This window comes from Amblyomma mixtum, chromosome 9 (genome assembly GCF_055824585.1).
Source record: "Amblyomma mixtum isolate Tamu chromosome 9, ASM5582458v1, whole genome shotgun sequence".
In the NCBI taxonomy this organism is placed as follows: domain Eukaryota; kingdom Metazoa; phylum Arthropoda; class Arachnida; order Ixodida; family Ixodidae; genus Amblyomma; species Amblyomma mixtum.
Genome location: NC_143020.1, coordinates 66,801,294 through 66,822,212, shown reverse-complemented (window position 1 = coordinate 66,822,212; position 20,919 = coordinate 66,801,294). Strand labels below are relative to the sequence as shown.

General features: G+C 48.1%; 2 protein-coding genes across 2 annotated transcripts; one reads left to right on the top strand and one right to left on the bottom strand.

Moving 5' to 3' along the window:
• Positions 1–3,483: 3,483 nt before the first annotated feature.
• On the bottom strand, positions 3,484–19,636 carry LOC149329458 (TNF receptor-associated factor 3-like). The gene is made up of 2 exons (XM_089562236.1): positions 19,337–19,636; positions 3,484–5,122 (listed from the first exon to the last, which is right to left on the bottom strand). The coding sequence occupies exons 1-2, from the start codon at positions 19,619–19,621 to the stop codon at positions 4,013–4,015; spliced, it is 1,395 nt and encodes a 464-aa protein (XP_089418362.1). The 5' UTR covers positions 19,622–19,636; the 3' UTR covers positions 3,484–4,012.
• Positions 14,871–16,382, top strand: LOC149329459 (uncharacterized). Its single transcript, XM_089562235.1, has 2 exons — positions 14,871–15,012; positions 15,931–16,382. The coding sequence occupies exons 1-2, from the start codon at positions 14,871–14,873 to the stop codon at positions 16,380–16,382; spliced, it is 594 nt and encodes a 197-aa protein (XP_089418361.1).
• Positions 19,637–20,919: the final 1,283 nt, after the last annotated feature.

Here is a 20,919-nt window from a genome sequence, read left to right as displayed (position 1 = left end):
AAGGAAGATGCGAGGGAACGAAGACACCGTATTCACTAGACGCGCCTGTGTTGATTTCAAACTATCGAGCTGGCATGGCGGAGTGGTTAGTGGGCTCGTCTCTCACTGCGGTGCCCTGGTTCGATTCCATAACTCGACCAATTTCCTACTCGGTTTTATTTTTATGCGAAGCATATTGCTAGAGCTACCACTCACGCCGTCGCCGTGGGACCCCTAGCCGTGACACCACGTGACACCGTAACGTCACACCACGTGATACCGTGACGTCACACCACGTGACATCGGATGTGAGAGCCGGCCTCCACCTCGCGCCGTCGCCGTGGGACCCCTAGCCGTCACGCCACGTGACACCGTGACGTCACACAACGTGACATCGGATGAGAGAGCCGGCCTCCACCTCGCGCCGTCGCCGTGGGACCCCTAGCCGTCAAACCCGCGCATTTCGAACGCGCGTTCACACTCGGTGTAGGTGAAACGCTCGCTACACCGGGCAGGCAGACGCGGCTTCCGTGGCAATCCAGGCGCTCACCCAACGCGCGTCTCGGGGTTAGTCGGCGTTCCGCTGTAGCCATGCCGTTGTCTTCCCCCACGACGAAGGCTTCTAGTGGTTGTATTAAAATGACCAAGTATTCAACCAAGGAAAGCCATGTATTACCAAGCCTAGCCACTAATATGCTTCGCATTCCCCAGGCTTAGCCAAGCTGAGCCTCAGCAATTTTTTGCTTATGTGGTCTGAGTAGAAATGAGGCTAATTGGTTAACCGATATCATTCGAATGCCGTCGATGCACTGCGCTCCAGTGCTGCTAACGTCAGCTTCGAAGCCCAGAAGTGGCGGGCATCGAGGCACCCTATGGCGGACCTCCTAGTGGCGCCATCTGTCGTAGACAAAGCAAACTGCTCGACCCCGCTGCCGCGCGTCGCGCCGACGGCGCTACCTTCTGTCGGAGCGCGGCTGAAGAAACGCTGTTCAAGGTCAACCGTGGCCACTGCCGGGGCCCACGCGACAGCTCGAAACCTGGCGCAGTATTGCTTACGGAATAACATGATTTCCTCACTCGCTCACATCAGAATCCACAGAAACGGCAGACTGACTTACATTTAAAGAGGATCATCGTTCATCCATGGGATCGAAAACTGAACTGGCCGTCGCCACCAGCGTGTTTAGCGTCGCCTCCCGCAGAGGTTCTGACTGCGTTTTGTCACGTGCGCTCCGAGGGACACCATCTATGCGATATTATGCGGACATATACACGGTGTGTTACCTATAACTCTACACAATTTTTCAATATAGACATCTTGAGTTACAAGAGCGCTTTTTTCGCCAGAGCACTGTCAGCAGTGTAGTGCATTAGAATAAAAGTAAAACGTGCTAATTACAAGGCTTCGTAACTAATATTAAATAGTTGGCTCTTTAATTATTACATTTAGGCTTCTTATTTATTCAGGGGCATGTAGCCCCTGAATAGCACTGTCAGCAGTGTAGTGCATTAGAATAAAACTAAAACGTGCTAACTACGAGGCTTCTTAACTAATATTGAATAGTTGTCTCTTTAACTATTACGTTTAGGCTTCTTATTTATTCAGGGGCATGTAGCCCACCGTAATTTATATCCGCAACAGTTTATAAAATTTCGAAAGCGCGGTTACCCTCGACGTTTTGGCCTGACAAATTTTTGCTACATCGCGTCAAAATAGTGCGTTTTCGAGAAGCTTGCAGGCAAAGCAACCTCTCCAGTGCACGTAGCTCGTCGCAAGAGCCAAAATTTGTTGGGTCGCAGCGCCTTGGGTAACCACGTTTTCGAAATTCCAAGAACTGATCTGAAGATTACGGTGGGCTACACGCTTCTATACAATCAAGGAGCGTGACAGTAACAGTTAGAAAGTTAACTATTCAATATTAGGCTGCCTGATAGTTAGCACATATTAGGTCCATTCTGATGCACTCCACCGCTGACAATGCTATGCCGAAAAAAGCGCTCTTCAGACTCAAAAGCCCATTTTTCAAACCTGTGTAAGGTCTTAGTTTAAACACCCTGTATAAAGCATTGGTGTTATGGATGCCGTGCCGGCTACTCCACCTTAGTCGGGGTCCACGTGACTCAGCGCGTTGAATTTCCTCGTTTTCTGCTTTTGGCTCCTAAGTTCCAAAGTTGGTAATTCAATCTTCAAAAGAAAAAACGACCTCGCCTATCGCATTTCTTCACTTGGAACAGGTCCCAGTCAGATGGTAGCAACATCTACGGTTTCTTTAGCTTCACCTTTAAAGATGCAAGACTGCGAGAGACGGCGAACTAAAGTGGTTTTGTTTCTCGCTTTAAATGTTTCTCGCTTTAAAAATTTCTTTTGAAACCGCCACGTTTCTTTTTAACCTGGACCACCTCAGCTTAAAATATAAGGGTGTTCTTGGTTCAAAGCTCACTTTTCTGCTATTAGAGTATGAATTTTTTACTTCGACGTACTCAGTTTCATCAGTTGTAATAAATTTTACAGGTAACAGACGTCCAGGGAAGCAAAGCGCATGTTTTCTAATTTCAGAGAGCTATTTCATAATAACAAAAGAACGAGATGGTATAGATTTTACATTGGCATATATTCTAAAAAATATTTAATGTGTATAAAGATGCATGACTCGATTCACGAAGAAAGCCAGAATCTTTGCAATGTCATTAAAAAAATTTAAGACGGTGCTGTAAAATTTTATTTTTTCTCAATTACTGAGCAGTGCTTTGTTTCGCGCCATTTTAAAATGTTCAAACAGCGCTCCCCTCACGAATAAAGTTTTTTCCGGCAAATATACAGCAGGACAACATTGCGCATGTCGTGCTGACTTCTCATGTATTTCCTTAAAATCGGAAAGGCAGGGCGCAACTTCCTGATCGTTTTGGCATGGAGTGATCCTTATATCTTGACCATAACGTCAAAAGAGTAACGATATCTGCGCAACTATTAAGAGAACAACTGTCATTTTTTTCTGAGATTAATTATGTCGTATTCTTTTCGAAAACATTGTACAAACCCAAGCAATATCTATAAAGCAATAAAGCGTTTTTCGTTCCCACTGGGCATGATCGAACTACTTGTTGAAAGTTGAACTAAGAGCTGCTCGAAAAAAATCAAGGTGCCGCCAGGATTCGGGGCAACGCTAAAAATAAGCTCCCTTGCTGTAGGCGCCTTGGTCCATCGGACCACCATGACAAACTGAACATTGACCGGAATATTAGGCGCTCACTATAAAGAGAAGTGCTTTTAAAGCTCCACTTCCGGAAAATTTTTTGAGACACGAATGTTCGCATCCTTCGATAAATCATACACGTGTCAATGTTATATCTCCACTGTGACAGGCTCATCCACAAAGACTAGATCGGGAAAAAAATGAAGATTGCAACACGTCAAATCAATGCTTTTTATTATTTTCGTCACCCGAACAGGTAACCAGCGGTTGTTTAGCTCCTGCTAAGTTGCGCTTTCCAGAATACCGAGGCTTAAACACGTAGTAAACCAAAGACCAAGCACTAAAGAATGAATTCACAACGTGAATTTACTTTTTATTCTGAACTCATTTCCTCAAGATCATTGCCCAAGTAAAACGCAGTGTTTTGAAGCATTGCAGCTGTTTATTTCGTTATGCACCATCTATCCTCATAAGCATTCAGTACCATTTCGGAGTAACATTTTCTGTTTTCGGTCCTGTGTGGCTGACGCGGGCCCAATTACAGAAGATTAGTTACCCAGTCAAACACAAAGCGAAAAAGTGTGCTTAACAAAATAACTAGATAAACATTCTGCGCTTAGGACAATGCGCCACAAGTTTTAGTTGCAACTAATGCGATTTCTTCAGATTAGACCTGACTAAAAGAAAAGAAGAGAACTGAACGCATGCACTTCAGGGACGAAATCGAATAGACGGAGGAAGTTGTCCACGCCGGATGCGCTACGCATTGACATCAAACTGCTGAAGGCAATGCCCGTGGAATGGAATGGCTTGCATCGCACGACTTTCTCCAGCGGAACTCACGGCAGGACTTCCCACTTAATCTGAAGCTGGTCATCGACCAGGAAGCCGTTGAGCCTTAGAGTGCGAACATTGAACGACGGATCATTGAAAAAAAATGCTTGGTTGCTTCGTGTTGTAGGCTTTTGTATGGATGGATATCCACGGGGTGGCTTAATTTCAACGAGATACTGCCTCTTATCTTGTGGGTTTATTACGCCCAGCCGTACTTTGTGCTGGAATGGCCACTCAACAGCGTCGTCGTTGTCACCCTTCTGCAAGCGGAGACCGGCATGCAGGCGCACAGATTCGCCATCCTTTATCAAATAGACTGCAGGTGACATGCAGTAGCCACACATGTACATCGGGTCGCTCTCGTAGAAAGCAAGACCTTCTCTCAGCGCTCGTTCATCGAGCGAGTTCACTCCTTGGACATAGAAGATTCTATGCGCTCCTCGTGGTTCATCCCTTGCAAGCAATGTCTTCATGCGGTCCAGAGTCCTCTCGCTATTATCCAGAGTTTGAACTTTCATTTGATGAACTGATGCCAGAATTCGCGAGCAATTGCCACAGCTCAGTTTCTTTGCAGTCGTCAGCTCATCTTTAACCATTTTTTCCAGTTTGTTTAGGTTGCTCGAAAGATTATCAGTACGCGTTATCAAGTGCTCTTTCAACTGCTCGTTACCACTGGCGGATTCGTGCACACTCCTTTTCACATTCTCCTGGATTTTTCTCGTTGCTTGGGCAAATTCATCTCTGAGCGCTTCTTTAAAGGTGTTTATCCCGTGAGACATTTCGTTCAGTCTATCACCTTGGCCTAGAACCTCAGCAATCAGCTGCCCAAGATGCTCTCTCATTTCCTCCGCTAGCTCCTGAATGACTTGTTGGAATGATGTCGAAAGTGATGTATCTTCCGTGTCGCTGGGCTGATGGCCAGGTTCTGGAGCAAGAGGCGTCGCCGGTGCTGCACACTCCGATCTCAGGTGTGAGCACACATCGCTGCAAAGAACCGAGGCCGAACACTTGGGGCAACGCGCAGGGTGGTGTCGACATTCCCGCTGGAAATGCTCGGAGAGCGTGGAAGCAGCCAGCACTGCCTCACAGCCGTTGTCTTCGTTCCAGCACTTGACCTGCAATGAAAAAGTGAAGGAAATGTAGAAAGTGCAAATTCCCCCGCCCCGCTAGCACACTTGCTCGCGCGTGCGCAGCAACCACCATCGACATATCGGCCTTCAAGAACAATGAGGTCGTCGCGCCGTACCAGCAGCTGATTTCGTTCTTTCAAGCCACGGTTGAGAAAACCGCAATCGTGGTGAGCGAATGCAATAGTCACGCGACTTTTTTTTTTATTTCGCGGCCTTTCTTTGCAGCTCGGAAAAAAGATACACGTGAGGCTTTATTTATCGCAAATAAATGGAATGGGCGTTTCTGAAGGTGCTCTCCAACTTTGCTATTCACATCTGCTATATAAAGTCCATATTTACGCATTTAGAAAAATTATCTTAATCTTAAGAAAAATTACCTTAAGAAACGTGGAGGCTAACAAAGAGGGTTCAGCTTAAGTTAAGGACAACGCAGCGAGCTATGGAAAGAAAAGTGATAGGTTTAACGTTAAGAGATCAGAAGATGGCGTAGTTGGTGAGAGAGCAAACGCGGGTTAAGGACATTGTAATCGAAATCAAGAGGAATAAATGGACTTGGGCAGGGCATGTAATGCGAAGGCAAGACAACCGCTGGTCCTTTAGGGTAACGGAGTAAATTCGAAGAGAAGGCAAACGTAGCAGGGGACGGCAGTAAGTTAGGTGGGCGGATGAGATAAAGAAGTTTGCGGGGATGCAGTGGCCGCAACTGGCAAGGAACAGGGTTAATTGGAGACACATGGGAGAGGCCTTTGCCCTGCAGTAGGTGTAGTCAGCCTGATGGTTAATTAATTGCTTACAGAACAGAAAATGGCTTAGGATACGCAAGCCGGCTGGTAGCTGTATGTAAGCGGTTTCCCTGGCCTACCTCAAATGTCTTATTTTTTAACCCTTGGCTAAATTTACACTGGACCTCCTCTATAAACATTCGTAACATATCTGCGAGCAATTCAAGCAAGCTAGCACCAATTTATAACTTTCACTACGCTTGTTCCACGCGTTGACGGAGCAGCATATAAAGAGTGTCCCAGCTAACTTGGACCAAGATTTCAGAAAAAACTAAGTGTTCTTCAGAACTAAAACTGCATGGATGTTATAGGGGTTTATCTTAGGCTACAGTACCACTTTTTTAGCTCGTCCGATTTGAATAATTTGTCGTGATAAACAAATTAACTTTTTCAAAACACATCAAATCAAATTTATTTTCAACACTGATACAATGTTGACGGCTTCCGTGACAAAAAGCTGTGAGGACAGCTTGACTAGATCAGGGAACCATTTTGGCAGCAGCGACTTCATATACACTACAATAATTCAAATACAAATGAAATGTGCAACACAACACAACACATCATATGCACTACAATAATTCAAATACGAATGAAATATGACACAGAATACATACAGTGTCCTACTTACTGAGTACAATAGTTAAAATGCAAGTGAATATTGTAATGGAATACACGGACTTCATTTATCAACTTAACTACGCCACAAAAGAACAATGTGCACTACAATAAAACTACGCAATAAACGAATAAAATTAGTACCATAAAGCGTTTTACACGTGAGATCCCCATGAGAAGGCAAACACACACTCACTCTGTGTGGCCAATTTCACAATTACCACTCAAAATCATAACGCAGTCTTAGAAAATTGCCCAGAAACAAACATGCTACGCAAAGCTGTGCGCGTTAGGGCAATGGAACCTGAAAATTGTGTTTTAATCTTGTTTAACAGAAATGGTACGTTGTACGTTAATGTTTGCAGAAGGTAATTAGTGCGTGGGCGCGGTACAAACTATTCCTCAGACGACCTGGTTCGATAGGTGCGAGTTTGGAAAGTAAGAGTACACAGCTCCTTCAGGAACTGCTGGTAAGATAAACTAGAGAAGTACAGCAGGTACAGTAGACGGTAATCGTAAATCTGTTGTATACTGACCAACTTGAACTCATTAAAGAGGTCATGAGTGTGGTGAAAGTATGAAACATTACCAATGCAATGAACAGCTTTCTTTTCGAGCCTGTGTAGTAGAGTTATGTTTTTTTTTTAGTAGTCGTGGCCCAAATTAATGTGCAACCGAAAGACGGAGTGAAAAACTTGAAGTTTAATGTTAGTCGGAAAAATATCTCGAGATCGACGTACTAAGCCAACGGCGGAAGAGAGGTTTTTCACCAGTTGCTGTATATGCGCATCCCAAGTCATAAGTGCGATAGTACCACTCCTAAAACCTTGTGCTCTTTTACTATATCGATTGTAGAGCTGCCCAAGCGAAGCCCGCCAATCAAACTTACTGGTTTGTTTTTTGAAGCAAACAGAATGGCTTCTGATTTTTGAGGATTTATTCTACATATGAAAAATTGAAAAATTTGCGGGGGCTTAGCTCTAGCCTGGTAGGTTGCGAAAGCAAAAGTGCAGCGCCTACAACTGAAGGTACGCTGTGCGCCGCGTCTACAGGTCTGTAAGGAGCCAGCGCCACACTGCGGCGACACAAGACGCACGGGAGGCGGACGGTGAAGAAAAGGTAGGGAATATGTGGCAGAGAGAACGTGCGGGCGAGAAGAGGAAGACGGCGGTCGGCGACAGAGGTGGACGTGTTCTGCTGGGTCCCCGAGTTCCCAGGCTTGGGCCCCGGCTGCAGACGTGCGGGTGACCAGACCCGGACAGCCGTAGTCGGGTGCCTCAGCCATGAGACCTAGGCGCATCTCTCCCCTCCCAGCCGACAGCTTCTCAGGACTGGTCGCCTCTGACATCTGCGCTGCATACCCGGGCTACCTGACCTGGGGGCCATGCCGGAGCACACAGACGCTGACTATTTTCTACGGCAGCGTTGAGGCCGCCGTAGAGAACGCCTCCAAACGGGTGTCAACGAAGGGAACCCGAAACGTGCCTAAACACTGCCCCGTCGCCCAGCCACGCTTCCTCGCTCGACGCACCAGGCTCATCACTGGGAGACAGATAAATTAAGTGTGATTCTCCTTTTTTGACTCCCTTCTCGCCAGAGTTTTGTTTTCCTTTTCTTTTGCCTCCTTGTTCTCTTGTTTTCTTTTTCGCGTTTCGTTTCAATGCTTAAAATTAAAGTTTCCTTTCCTGCAAATGCTGCCTCGTTTATTTCTTTTCTTTAACTAATGAATTTTGATGCGGAAATTCCACCTGCAGTGTTACTTCCTCACAAGGTCACGCGTGGCTACCGGCCGCCGCTGCGCAAAGGCCGTTCATGAGCGTAGTATTGCTTTCGCAATAAAACGACTACGCACGTACGTTGCTACAAAAAATTGGCAGAGGCTTACTTTGGTTAAGCCCGGTAGGTTGCGAAAGCTCGTTCTTTCTTCCTGGCTTCACACTGGCGAGCTGCCTTCTTCTGATTGGCAGTAGACGGCATGGCAAAGTATCTTTGTACACAGTGAGAAAGATCCACTGTGACTACCCGCCCCGCTCCGCCGACGGATCTAGCTGGGGGCCCTTTTTTATGCAGCTCATATGACGTCACCTCGACCGTAGCGCCACTGGTGAGAGGAGCGCGAGGCTCACTGCCGTGACTACCGCCGCGCTCCGCCGACGGATCGAGCTGGGGGCCCTTTTTTATGCAGCTCGTATGACGTCACCTCGACCGTACCGCCACTGGTGAGAGTAGCGCGAGGCTCACCGCCGTGACTACCGCCAGCTTGGAGGAAGGAATATTTAGAGGAGAGGCCATCACGGGACATTTTGTGAAGCCGGAAACAAGCTCGGCGCCATCTTGTCCCGACGGGCTCGTGTTTACATTTCGTCGCCGCGCCGATTGCGCGCGCGTTTCAGAGCCAACGAAGGAGCGTGCTACCGCATGGGAACAGGCCCCCGCGCTAGTGGTCCTCGGCTACTCTTCGGTCCAGGGTGCCCTATGCTGGTGTTCGTAAGCGGAAAAGTTAAAGCGGAAATCTCCGTGTGAGACAGGCGGCTACTTCCAGTGACTGCTTCGTACTTCGTCGTATTCGTGCCGTCTCCAACTGCTCGACCCTGGTCACAATTAGTAGCAGCCGGGAAAAAATCTCAACTCCTGCAAGCGCAGGAAGTGCCCTTGGCTTTCAATTACTGCGGTGACCCATCTTGACATGCATTATCCCTCGCCACTTTTTTCTATGTTTTTTGTTTTCTGATGGCACAGACTATAAGGCAGTGGTGTAGCCAGAAATTTTGTTTGGGGGGGGGGGGGGGGGGCTCGTGTTGCAGCGCGGCCTCCTCAGAATTTGCGGAGGGATCAAACGCAAGAATAACTGCATTGCCATTGAGAATGCCATTGTGCATTGTATAAAGTTCACTGTCTAGAACAGTGAAATATGTATTCTTTAAAATGAAAAAATGTATATTCGTATGTCTTAAAAATCATGTTAACTGATACCAATGCTTCCATGTTTTTGCGTATTTACTAAGTAAACAAAATAATACGCGAAGTCTACAACTAAATCAGTCCGAAACCAGCAAAGCAGTGCATGCCACTGATATGAAAAACGTAAAGGCCATGAAATGAGCTAGCAGCTAAGACAAATATTTTAATGAACCTTTGTCGCTGAATTGTGCACGTGTCTGCTTTCGATTCAGCAGTGAACAATGCTGACATGCATGGCCAGGCGCCCCACCTAAGTGTTGAACCTGCCTTTTATTGCAGCTCTTGTTGCTGAATGTTGCAATCTGCCTCCACTGCATGCGTTTTGGAAGCTGGCAGTGTCAACAGTGCATTCTGCTGCAGCAGTTAGGGTAAGAAAAATTCTGCACTATTTTGTTGTTGGTGTTGAATACCATACTTGTCTTCATAGCATGTTTTCGTGCGGCTGGAAAAGCAAGGAATGCTTTCTCATACAGCAGTGAGGAGGGGCAAATATACTAAAAAGTTTGAGTTCTTGACCCTCAAAACAAAATGTATCATAACGTGTTGTAATGGTGGCTGTGCCAACAATGACTTTTGATTCAACAATTCAAAAGCCACTCATAGAGGCGACAGAAATGGAGAGGGCCAAAGTGCACATAGTAGACGGGAGGGGAGGATTTATGGACGAGGGGGGGGCGGGGGGGGGGGTCGCTTTTTTCCAAAAGACTTAAATATTACATAGGACAACCATTCTGAACACCTTTTTCTCAATGAAAAAATTTCAAGAAATATGCGCTTAAAATGTCACTGTCCCCTCTGTAAATGCGCCCTTTGTAGTATGGCAGCATAGCATATGTTTCACACCCACAGATCTATATAGTATTGTGCATAATATACCAGGTGTCCCATCTAAATGTAACCAAGGTTTTAAAAAACACGGGGTGTCCTAGCTGTCTGAAACCAAATGAGGGTTGTTTTGAGTCGCGTGACCTAGTCTGCAGTATTTTTTTCGTTCTTCAAGGTTGATTAATTAGTTAAGCTTAATTAGCTAACTTTTTAATTATTGACTTGAGGAACAAAGTGTGAATGGAAAAGTTGTAGATTACCTTGAGAAACAGCTTACGGAGACATTTGCAGCAAAGTAATATTTACGTAAAGTAGTTTTTTACCGGCCTTTACCCATAACCCGCACAATAAGAAAAAGCTTCCACATGACAACTGTGCGACTTCAACGTCCCAAGACGCGCCTTAAAGAATAAAATCCATTTATTCTGAAGTCCTCTCCTCGATGAGACTTTGGGGGCACATTGGGGCAGAGAAGTAAGCGAGCAGCTGGTCACGTGACTTTTTTCTAAGGCCAATAAGTGAAGCTACGTAAATGGTAACTTGACGGAAACAGCACTACTAGCGGTTTTTCGAGGTCATCTAGAACTGTTGCATTGACACTTTCTTCCTGAAGTTAATAATTAAAAAGTTAGCTAATTAAACATAACTAATTAAGTAACTTTGAAAAGCGAAAAAATACTCAAAAGTAGGCCATGCGACTATAAACAACCCTGAGTCTTTCGCTGGACTAGGACACTTCGCCTTTTTTAAAAGTTTGGTTACATTTAGCTTGGACACCCGGTATATGACCGTAGCTTTTCAGACTTCTAGAAGTTTAGGAGTACCCAGTGGCTGCAGTATAAGTTTCATGGTGTTGTGCCTCATTTCAATGCTATGTTTGATATTTAATGTGCAGAGCTGCAGCTGTACGCTCCGCTTTTCTGTACTTGGTGGAATACTAGCTTGTAATGTCATGGCATAGTAGCACACTTTACTTGTGATGGACAATGCAGGCAATGAATGTCGATCTATCGCCCGTAATGAATGCATCAAATTATTATTCTTCAACATAACCACGGGCCCTTTTCCTGGCCTAGTTGGTGTGACATTGTGTTCAGGAAAGTAAAAACAGGACTATATTCTACACAAACCACACAGAAAGACTGACAGGAGGGGCGCAGTCCGTCATTCCGTGTGGTTTGTGTAAAATTTAGTGCTGTTTTTACTTTCCTGAACACAATTACCACAGGTAACAATGAAATTCAGTGCACATGTGGATCCTCATTTCACTAAGTACTTTTTACGAAAAATAACACTATTACAGGACATGGGCACAATAAACACATGTGCGAAAAGGCCTCGAAATTCAGTTAGAGCTTCGCCTTTTTCGCACTTCTTGGCCATGACATCAGCTAGAAAAGTAATTGCAAACCTGCTACAGGAAACCGGTCTAAACATAGTGCGCAACCAGAAACACAGAATTGGCCACGATATGAACGAACACACTTGAGCCCGGCACGTCCCTGAAGCAAATAGCTCGCTAGACGCTTCAAACGTTACACGCTTCAAACGTTACACGCTTCAAACGTTACTCGCTTCAAACGTTACACGCTTCAAACGTTACACGCTTCAAACGTTACACGCTTCAAACGTTACACGCTTCAAATAGGCATGTAACAAAGTTTCTGTATACTAAGAGTAAAGCGAGAGCAACTGCTTCCTTTACAATATCGCTCTCCGCCCATGTCATGGCCACCGCCGCTCTAACAAGCTCAATCACCGAAAAACGAAAATGACAGTTATACCAACTTCAGTGACATTCGATGGAGCGTTGCAAGAACACGCATTGGTAGCAACGAGGTTTCACTGCCAATGTAAACGGGAGCGCGAATGGCACACACACACTGCACGTACAGTGGTGAGCAGCCTGTACAGCGGTGAACAGGATGCGAAACGTCCGCACAATGCGCCGACGACCGCTCTAGCGCACGCCGTATTGAATCACTGGTGAACGAACAGCGCGTATGCAGCGGCGGTCTCCCGACGGCTCCGAGCAGTGACTGAGTAGACGAAATGCCCGTGCGATCATTGTCGCCGAGCGCGTTGAAATCAATGCACGCAACTACGAGAGTTTTGCAGCGAATTCAACCTGAGATATGAGTGAACGGCGCCAACGTCAGCCTGTGAGCATGAAAAAAAACTAACTCGAGCAGTTGAGGAAAGTACGAATACGCCGCACCGCAAATGCTACGCCGCGGCCGTCTGCTATCGCCCGGTTTGTAAACAGCAACTACGACGCCATCGCCAAGCTGCAGGGACAAGATGGCCTCCCAATCGAGAAAAAAACCACGTGATTTCCTTCACACTTTTCTCCCAGGGTATTGAGTGGAAAGGGCCTCTCCCCCTTTTTTTACCTTCCTCCATGACCGCCGCCCTCCGCCGACAGATCGAGCTGGGGGCCCACTTTTTCGCAGCTGGTATGACGTCACCTCGACTGCAGCGCCACTGGTGAAAGGAGCGCGAGGCTCACCGCCGTGACTACCGCCGCCCTCCACCGACAGATCGAGCAGGTCGAGATCATGAGAGGGAAATAACTAGAAGAATAAGAATGGGGTGGAGCGCATATGGCAGGTTATCTCAGATCATGAATGGCAGTTTACCAATATCCCTCAGAGAAAAGTATACAAGTGTATATTACCGGTACTCACATATGTGGCAGAAACGTGGAGGCTAACAAAGAGGGTTCAGCTGAAGTTAAGGACAACGCAGCGAGGTATGAAAAAAAAATCATAGGTGTAACGTTAAGAGATCGGAAGCGGGCGGAGTGGGTAAGTGAAAAAACGCCGGTTAATGATATTGTGGCAGTGGAAACCCCAGTAGACGAGGAACACGATGCCGCCCACATTTGTACTTTGGTATCTCAACGAAAAAACTGTCTGGAACCACCGATCCGCCGAACATTTGCCTGGGGAGGCGTGCAGCTTAGCATGGAAGTCGATAATGGGTCGCCCGTTTGTGTCATTCCGCGTCAGCTGTACGATAAGCATCGCGAGCAATGGCCGAAACTCAAACTGTCCAGCCTGAATTTATCGTCCTACACAGGACGCCTTCCAATAGTTGGGGAGCTTGCGCTCCAGGTTTGCCATAAAGGGGCGACAGTAAAGTGTGCGCTGACCGTGTTGGACTGTGCGGGACCAAGCCTCTGTGGTCGTGAATTAATCCAGCAGCTGAACAGCGCAGGCGTTCCTGTGGTTCGATTTGTCGAGGACTCCGTGTCAACAAAAGAAGCAAGCGAAGCCAGCGTGAACAACATATTCCATGACTACCACGACGTGTTCTCCGAGGAACTGGGGCTTATCAAGGGTCCTCGCCAGCTTGCACCTGAAGGAAGGCGCCATACCCAAGTTCTGTAAGGCCAGACCCATTCCATACGCGTTACGCGAGCGAGTGTCACTTGAACTAGACCGCTTAGTTTCTCTGGGCGTACTGTCCCCGGTTGCTCATTCTGAATGGGCAACGCCAATAGTCACAGTGCTTAAGAAAGACGGTGCAGTAAGAATCTGCGGCGATTTCAAGGCCACGGTAAATCCAGCGTGTGCAACAGAGCAATACCCATTGCCAATCATTGAGGATATGTTTGCCCAACTTCATGATGGGGACTATTTCAGCACTCTTGATTTACGGGATGCATACAGCCAAGTGGCTTTAGACGATAACGCGAAGAAAGTTTGCGTCATTAACTCTTTCGTTACCATGTTAATACGCCAAAAGGGCTATTTTGCTACAATAGGCTTCCTTTCGGGATAGCCTCTGCACCCGCAATATTCCAAAGAAAAATGGATGAAGTTTTGGCTGGCGTTCCAGGAGCGCAGGCTTATCTTGACGATGTGCTCATTTCCGAGAGAGCGAGTGACAGCGGTGAGAGGCTCAAAAACGTCTTGGAGCGCTTCCGAGAGTGCGGTGTAAAGCTAAGGATCGATAAGTGCAAGTTGCGTACCCCACCGGTAACTTATCTTGGTCATCGCATCCATCGTGATGGCCTTCATCCCACAGAGAAAAACCTTGACGCTATCATGCAGGCGCCGAGCCCCTGTAATGTCAGCGAGCTACGTGCATTTTTGGGTATGGTTACGTTTTACGCGAGGTTTCTGCCGAACATGTCAACCACACTTGGTCCATTGTATCAGCTGCTTGAAAAAAATGCACGTTGGCAATGGAAACAGCCTCAAGAGCTCGCGTTTGAACGTGCTAAGGACAGCCTTAAAACACCCAAGGCTCTCGTTCATTTCGACCCTTCGAAGGAACTTAAGCTTGAATGTGATGCATCTTCGTACGGTGTGGGAGCTGTCTTGTTTCACACGACTGGTAACATTCACAGGCCAATCGGGTTCCGCTCGCGAACATTGACCCAGGCGGAGCGCAAGTATTCACAGCTCGAGCGAGAGGCACTGGCTCTGGTATTCGGCGTCACGAAATTCCGTGACTACCTTCTAGGTCGGGAATTTACCTTGGTGACGGACCATCAGCCACTGCTCGGCCTGCTGAGATCGGACAAGCAAACGCCCACAATGGCCGCCGCACGGATACAACGGCGGGCGCTTCACCTGGGGGCCTACCGATACCGGCTACAGTACGCACCAGGACGACAGATGCTGAATGCGGACGCCCTGAGCCGACTTCCGCAGCGGTCTCCGGAATCTGGCGATGACGGTGAGCCGCCCGAATATGTGCTGTCGCTGAACCAGCTGAACAATGGCGCCGTAACAACGCGTGAGCTGAAGGCATTGACGTCTTCTGACCCTGTCCTGGTCGAGGTCAAACGGTACATACTACATGGGTGGCCCAGGAACACAAACGGAATGACTCGGGCTGTGCTGCCGTTTTTTGACAGTAAACTAGAACTATCCGTAGCACATGAACTGGTGTACTGGGGTAATAGGGTCATAATACCGACCGAAGCTAGGGAGCGAGTGCTGCATATCCTACACGAAACGCACCAGGGTTCACCGGCAATGAAATCCGTCGCACGTTCGCTGTTCTGGTGGCCAGGCCTCGACAGAAACATTGAAGAGGTGTCTGCTCAGTGCCAGCACTGTGTGCAAAATCTGCCCATGCCAGCCGCGGCCCCCGTCGTTAACTGGCCTGAAACAGGCGAAAGGTGGTCCCGTATTCACATTGACTACGCGGGTCCGATCTGTGGAAAAATGATACTCGTAGTAGTCGACGCACATACCAAGTGGCTCGAAGCACTGCCTTTGGCGCATGCTTCTACGCAGACTACAATTAACGGTCTGCGTGACATTTTCAGCAGGTTTGGAATACCTCGCACAGTCGTTTCTGACAACGGTACCCAGTTTACCAGTGAAGACTTCGCGTCGTTCATGGCAAACAACAACATTGTGCACCTTCGATGCGCTCCATACCATCCCCAGTCTAATGGTGCGGCGGAAAGGGCCGTGCGAACTGTGAAAAATGGCCTTCGAAAAATGAGTAAAGGGAACCTGGAAGAGAACCTAGCAAGGTTGCTTTTTAACTACCGGAGGACTCCGCAAAAGTCGGGTAAATCCCCAGCAGAGCTGCTTTTGGGCTATCAAACACGCTCACACTTGGACACATGTTTTCCTCCAGCCCTTGCGGGACCAAAAGAGAGCAACGATGACTGCCTGCCACTACCTGGAAGTGAGGTATATGCCCGCAATTACGGTGCGGGGAGCAAGTGGACACCCGGCCATGTGAAGGCGACGTCTGGATCAAGAATGGTGACAGTGGAAACATGTGACGGAGTCGTCCAGCGGCACGTAGACCAGGTCCGCCCGCGGCAAGAAGCACCAGGGGTTACCCCGGCAGTAACTACAACCACCACACATCCCAGTGAGCCAGACGAAGCAACACAACTACAGCATCCAAAAACTGTGAGCCCGGATGAAGACACCAATGCGCGGCGCATCCCAAATGGCAACGATTCTCCACATTTTCCAGCACCAGATATGCCGGTGGCCCCGTTGAATACGGGTGTCGCCCAGCAAGCTCTAAGACGCTCGACAAGAGAACGCAAGCCAGTGCAACGCTTTCATTTCTGAGGAGGAAGGAATGTGGCATCTTCACGTGTGTTTCCGATGTGCGCGCACCTTTTATCGCCTTATCTGGTGACCCTTCATAGCTTAGAGCTATCGCTATGTAAACGTGCTCCTTCCTAGCTTCCGGCCACTAGGCTGCTTATAAATACGTCCTACACTTTTGAATAAACGTTAATTTTTCTATTTCTACTGGCTGTGCGGCTGCTTCCCTGGTTCGGCGTTCTGCGGGCACGCTATGGATATGCAACAGATATCCTAGTTGAAATCAAGAGGAAGAAGTGGGCTTGTGCAGGGCATGTAATGCCAAGGGAAGATAATCGCTGGTCCTTCACGGTAACGGAGTGGATTTGTATCCAAGAGAAGGCAAACGTAGCAGGGGGCGGCAGAAAATTAGGTGGGCGGATGAGATTAAGAAATTTGCGGCAATATGGTGGCCGCGGCTGGCGCAGGACAGGGTTAATTGGAGAGACATGGGAGAAGCCTTTGTCCTGCAGTGGGCGTAGTCAGGCTGCTGATGATGATGATGACGTCACCTCGGCTCTAGCGCCAATGGAGAGACGAACGCGAGGCTCACCGCCGTGACAACCGCCGCCCTCCGCCGACAGATCGAGCTGGGGGTCCTTTTTTTCGCAGGTGGTATGACGTCACGTCGACTGTAGCGCCACTGGTGAGAGGAGCGCGAGGCTCACCGCCGCGCTCCGCCGACGGATCGAGCTGGGGGCCCTTTTTTCGCAGCTGGTATGACGTCACCGACTGTAGCGCCATTGTTGAGAGGAGCGCGAGGCTCACCGCCGTGACTACGGCCGCCCTCCTTAGACGGATCGAGCTGGGGGCCCTTTTTTTCGCAGCTGGTGTCACGTCACTCCGCGAAAGGTCAAATGTAAGTACCGCCGCGCCACGCTGAAGGCTCAAAGCTTAGCGTAGTATTGTTTTCGCAATCGAAATTTCCACTGGCTTAGCTCTGCTATACCAGGATATACGTAGCTTGAGGTGAGGGCGAGGTGTCCACATCTCGGTGGAAACCTGAACCATAGGGAAGGCGGATAACTGCCCTCTTGGAACAGTGTACACATCAAACGTGCTTTAAGCTAAGTGGCGGTAGTGATAGGTGTGCGCTGCATGCGTTGGCATTTACAACGTTGTGCCAGAAACGCGACGCTGAAGCCATAGGCCGTCTGCTACCCTCTGCCGTGCGGTGCTTACGCAGAACAGCCAGCCTACGCTGACATAATATAACCACGAAAAAACATAACTTTTGTTATTTTCATTTTCCGCGTTCAGGACGATTTCATACGCAGCACGCGCTGATCTTACAGTGATGCTGTGCAATACGCAATGTCGCAGAACAAATAGAGTAGCGCATAATCGATACACGAATGTATGGCAATTGCTATGCAGAAGGCAGAGCGTGGGAAAAATTTGGAACCGGAAGTAGCTGACAGACGATTTTCCCATGGTTCTTTGCGTTCACTTCGGAAACGCACCTCACTGTACCTGTTGAAAGGTATAAGAGGAAAGAGTGAAAGTACAGACGCGCGTCGCAACAATCGCGTACCCTGAAGCGTCGACGCTGGCTGTAGCAGATACCTCTATGCCACCATTCCCTCATGGCGGATTTATTAAGCCGGAAGCCTTTAGTGCCTCATCGTTGTAAGCAGGTGTTGTAGACAGAAACGTCACGCTTTTTAATTGGTAGAAATGGTCGTGACGTCAAAGTGCGCGAATTTCAAACGGCGCAAATTATACTTTGGCTAGTAAGCAGGCAACCAATTAAAGGTATCGCATAGTCATCCTCCAACTAAGTGGGACGGAGTTTAGTTCATTGCTTAATTAACCAATTATTCTAATTAAGCTTTCTAGCCAGACCACATCAATAAATAAAACCGAGTAGGAAATTGGTCGAGTTGGGGAATCGAAGCAGGGTCTCCGGAGTGCGAGACGAGCGCGGTAAAAAATCCGCCATGCCAGCTGGATGGTTTGGAATGAACAAATGCGCGTCTAGTGAATACGGTGTCTTCGTTCACTCCCATCTTCCTCCCTTCCCTTAAGGCGAGGTTCAAGTCTCCACGAAGATATGCGAGACATACATTTCCTTTCCTCAAACACTAATTTACCGAAGACGTAGAGCCGAATGGGCGATGTCGTTCTGAGGACTCACTGCCAGGCTGCAAGACACTATCGAGTTCCATACTCGGAGGCGAAGCTTAACATAGTAACCAGACATCAATGACACTAGCAACAACACCGCGCTTACGGCTTTCGCCTCTCCGCGCTTTAGGCCCACAAAGCGCCCCCCTGAATTTTTCTTCTCTCGCGCGCCCTTCCTCATTTTCACGCAAGAGGTGACGTCACAGCTCTGCAGCGACGCTAGACGGCTTCAGCGAAAAGTAGAAGCTTCTGCACCTTTACAAAGGACGTGCGCCGCCTCATGCTATCTTTCGCTCACAGCGTCTACGCCCACTGATCTCCACTAGGTGGTTGAATGCCGCATTACCGCTTTCTGAGACGAGCGCGAGTGAAGCCACCGGAAGCTGGACGGCTTGTCCCGGAAGTCGGGTGTATTGTGTATATCAATGCACCAAGTCATGTCTTTCGCCCTTTCGTTCCCAGTTTTTTGGGTGTTTCCCGTGTAATGTCTGCTGTTATATGAAAGAAACAAGGAAGCTGAACGCGAGAAATGTGAGCATTCTACGTAGAACCCTGTAATTTTAGAGAAACCGAAGAAAACAGGCAAGCAGGTCTCACCTTGCCGCGGCTAAGCAGTACGTGCATTAAACGCTATGTTCGACCAACTATGTTCGTCGCGACTAAACTCCTCTTCCAACTCAAAAAAAACAAATTAATTTCGCTTTACACACGATTCTCTGGCGACAAATCATGAACTATTTGAAAAAGCGCTGTTCTAGTGAAAAGTTCCTTTGGACAAACATTTCGGCTGTTTTCTCTGCTTCGCTTACCTCTCTCCGAAGCAGCTCTTCCGCAGGGAAGTCCGCCAGAGCGACGTCCTCCTCCTCGTAGTGGTTGCCGTCCAGTGGACACGCATGCGAACCATCCCGCCCGCACTGCTCGTAGCAGCACTCGCATAACACGTGTGTGCACGGTAGCCAGACCGTTCTCTTCCTCACCAGGCCACAGGCACTGCATATCCGATGCGGAGGCAGGGGTTCGACGAACTTCAGTGCCCTCCAGTCGAGCTCAGGGGAAAATCCCACTGTCGCATACTGCGCGCTTGCAGCAGGCATCGTTCTTGACCTACGCTCGTTGCACGGAGTGTCGAAGAAATGCGTATTCCGCCGGCACACAGATTGCAGTAGCGTCTTTCCTCTTTTTCCCTCCCCGGTTGCCAGGGCGACAATCGCAGGCTGATCGGCTGCCGCTTTTGCCGCGTATACCGGAATGCGCCGAGCGAAATATGTCGCCGCTGGAAAGCTGTGTCACTCACACGGGTTGATCCCGTACGCTAAACAATATGCGAAAGACTGATTGTTGTGTGATAGCTTTTGGTGCCGCTATCCGCCAAAACTCTTCCCCAGCTGATGAGTACAGGCACATTGCTAATTTAGAGCGAAAGCTATGCTACGACCTCAGGGGCGTGTTTCATTCGTTTGCACATTCGCACTGATTCAAATGATAAGCCCTGCTGAAAAACAGGCATTGGTCTTGATTCTCCTGCCTTGATAACATCACAAGGTTACTTGTTATAAGGAGGCTTTCTCGAATTCTTTTTCTCGTGAGTGACGTCATCACGAGGCAAGGCAGCAAGACCAGTTGTCTGATCAAGAACGTCATGCGTCAAGCTATGGCAAGATGGGCTGCGAACCATAAGCTCTCATATCAAAGTTAATTTTAGGTTAAATTCAGTGACTTTAACTTCGCTGTAGAGAGTGCACCCGAGAGGGCAGGGTTCGAATAGAATAATATAGTATACATCAGTATCCGCTATAAGTATTAAACTATGTCACACAAAGGATTCAGAACTTCGACTCTACGCCTTATGATGACAACGGCGCAATACAAAGTACACGTCGGCGAAATATATGCACCGTTGCTTTTGGTTATAACGAAGTCGAAGTGGCCCCACGACCTCTTTGTTAAATCTTAGCTTAATTATATTCATAGGTTGCCTTGACCGCATACGTGGCACTGGAACAGCCCTGCGTAATACCACCTTGATAGAGGAAAACCTATAAAGTTTTCAGTGCGCCGTCGACGTGTGCCGAGGGAGACCAACACTTGTACCGAGTGCCCTCGAGGCTGCCCAAAAAATGTATACACTGACCCAATACGTCAGCCTATATGCAAAGCGCTCATTTCTACCCCAGCCCGCATGAGGTTCAGTGCCAGAAACAGGGTCTTGCAGGAGTAAAGTCGTTGATGAGAGGGAGAGGACAGTGGAGAATAGCGTCCATTTCTAAGACATGGTTCCTATACCGGCTGCTGTGATGCTAAAAAGGGCACGCTCTGGGTACTTAGTCGCGACTACCCACTTCGGTTGGCTTCCCCGTGGTATTTACGAGTACCCTGGCCTGAACACTTCACC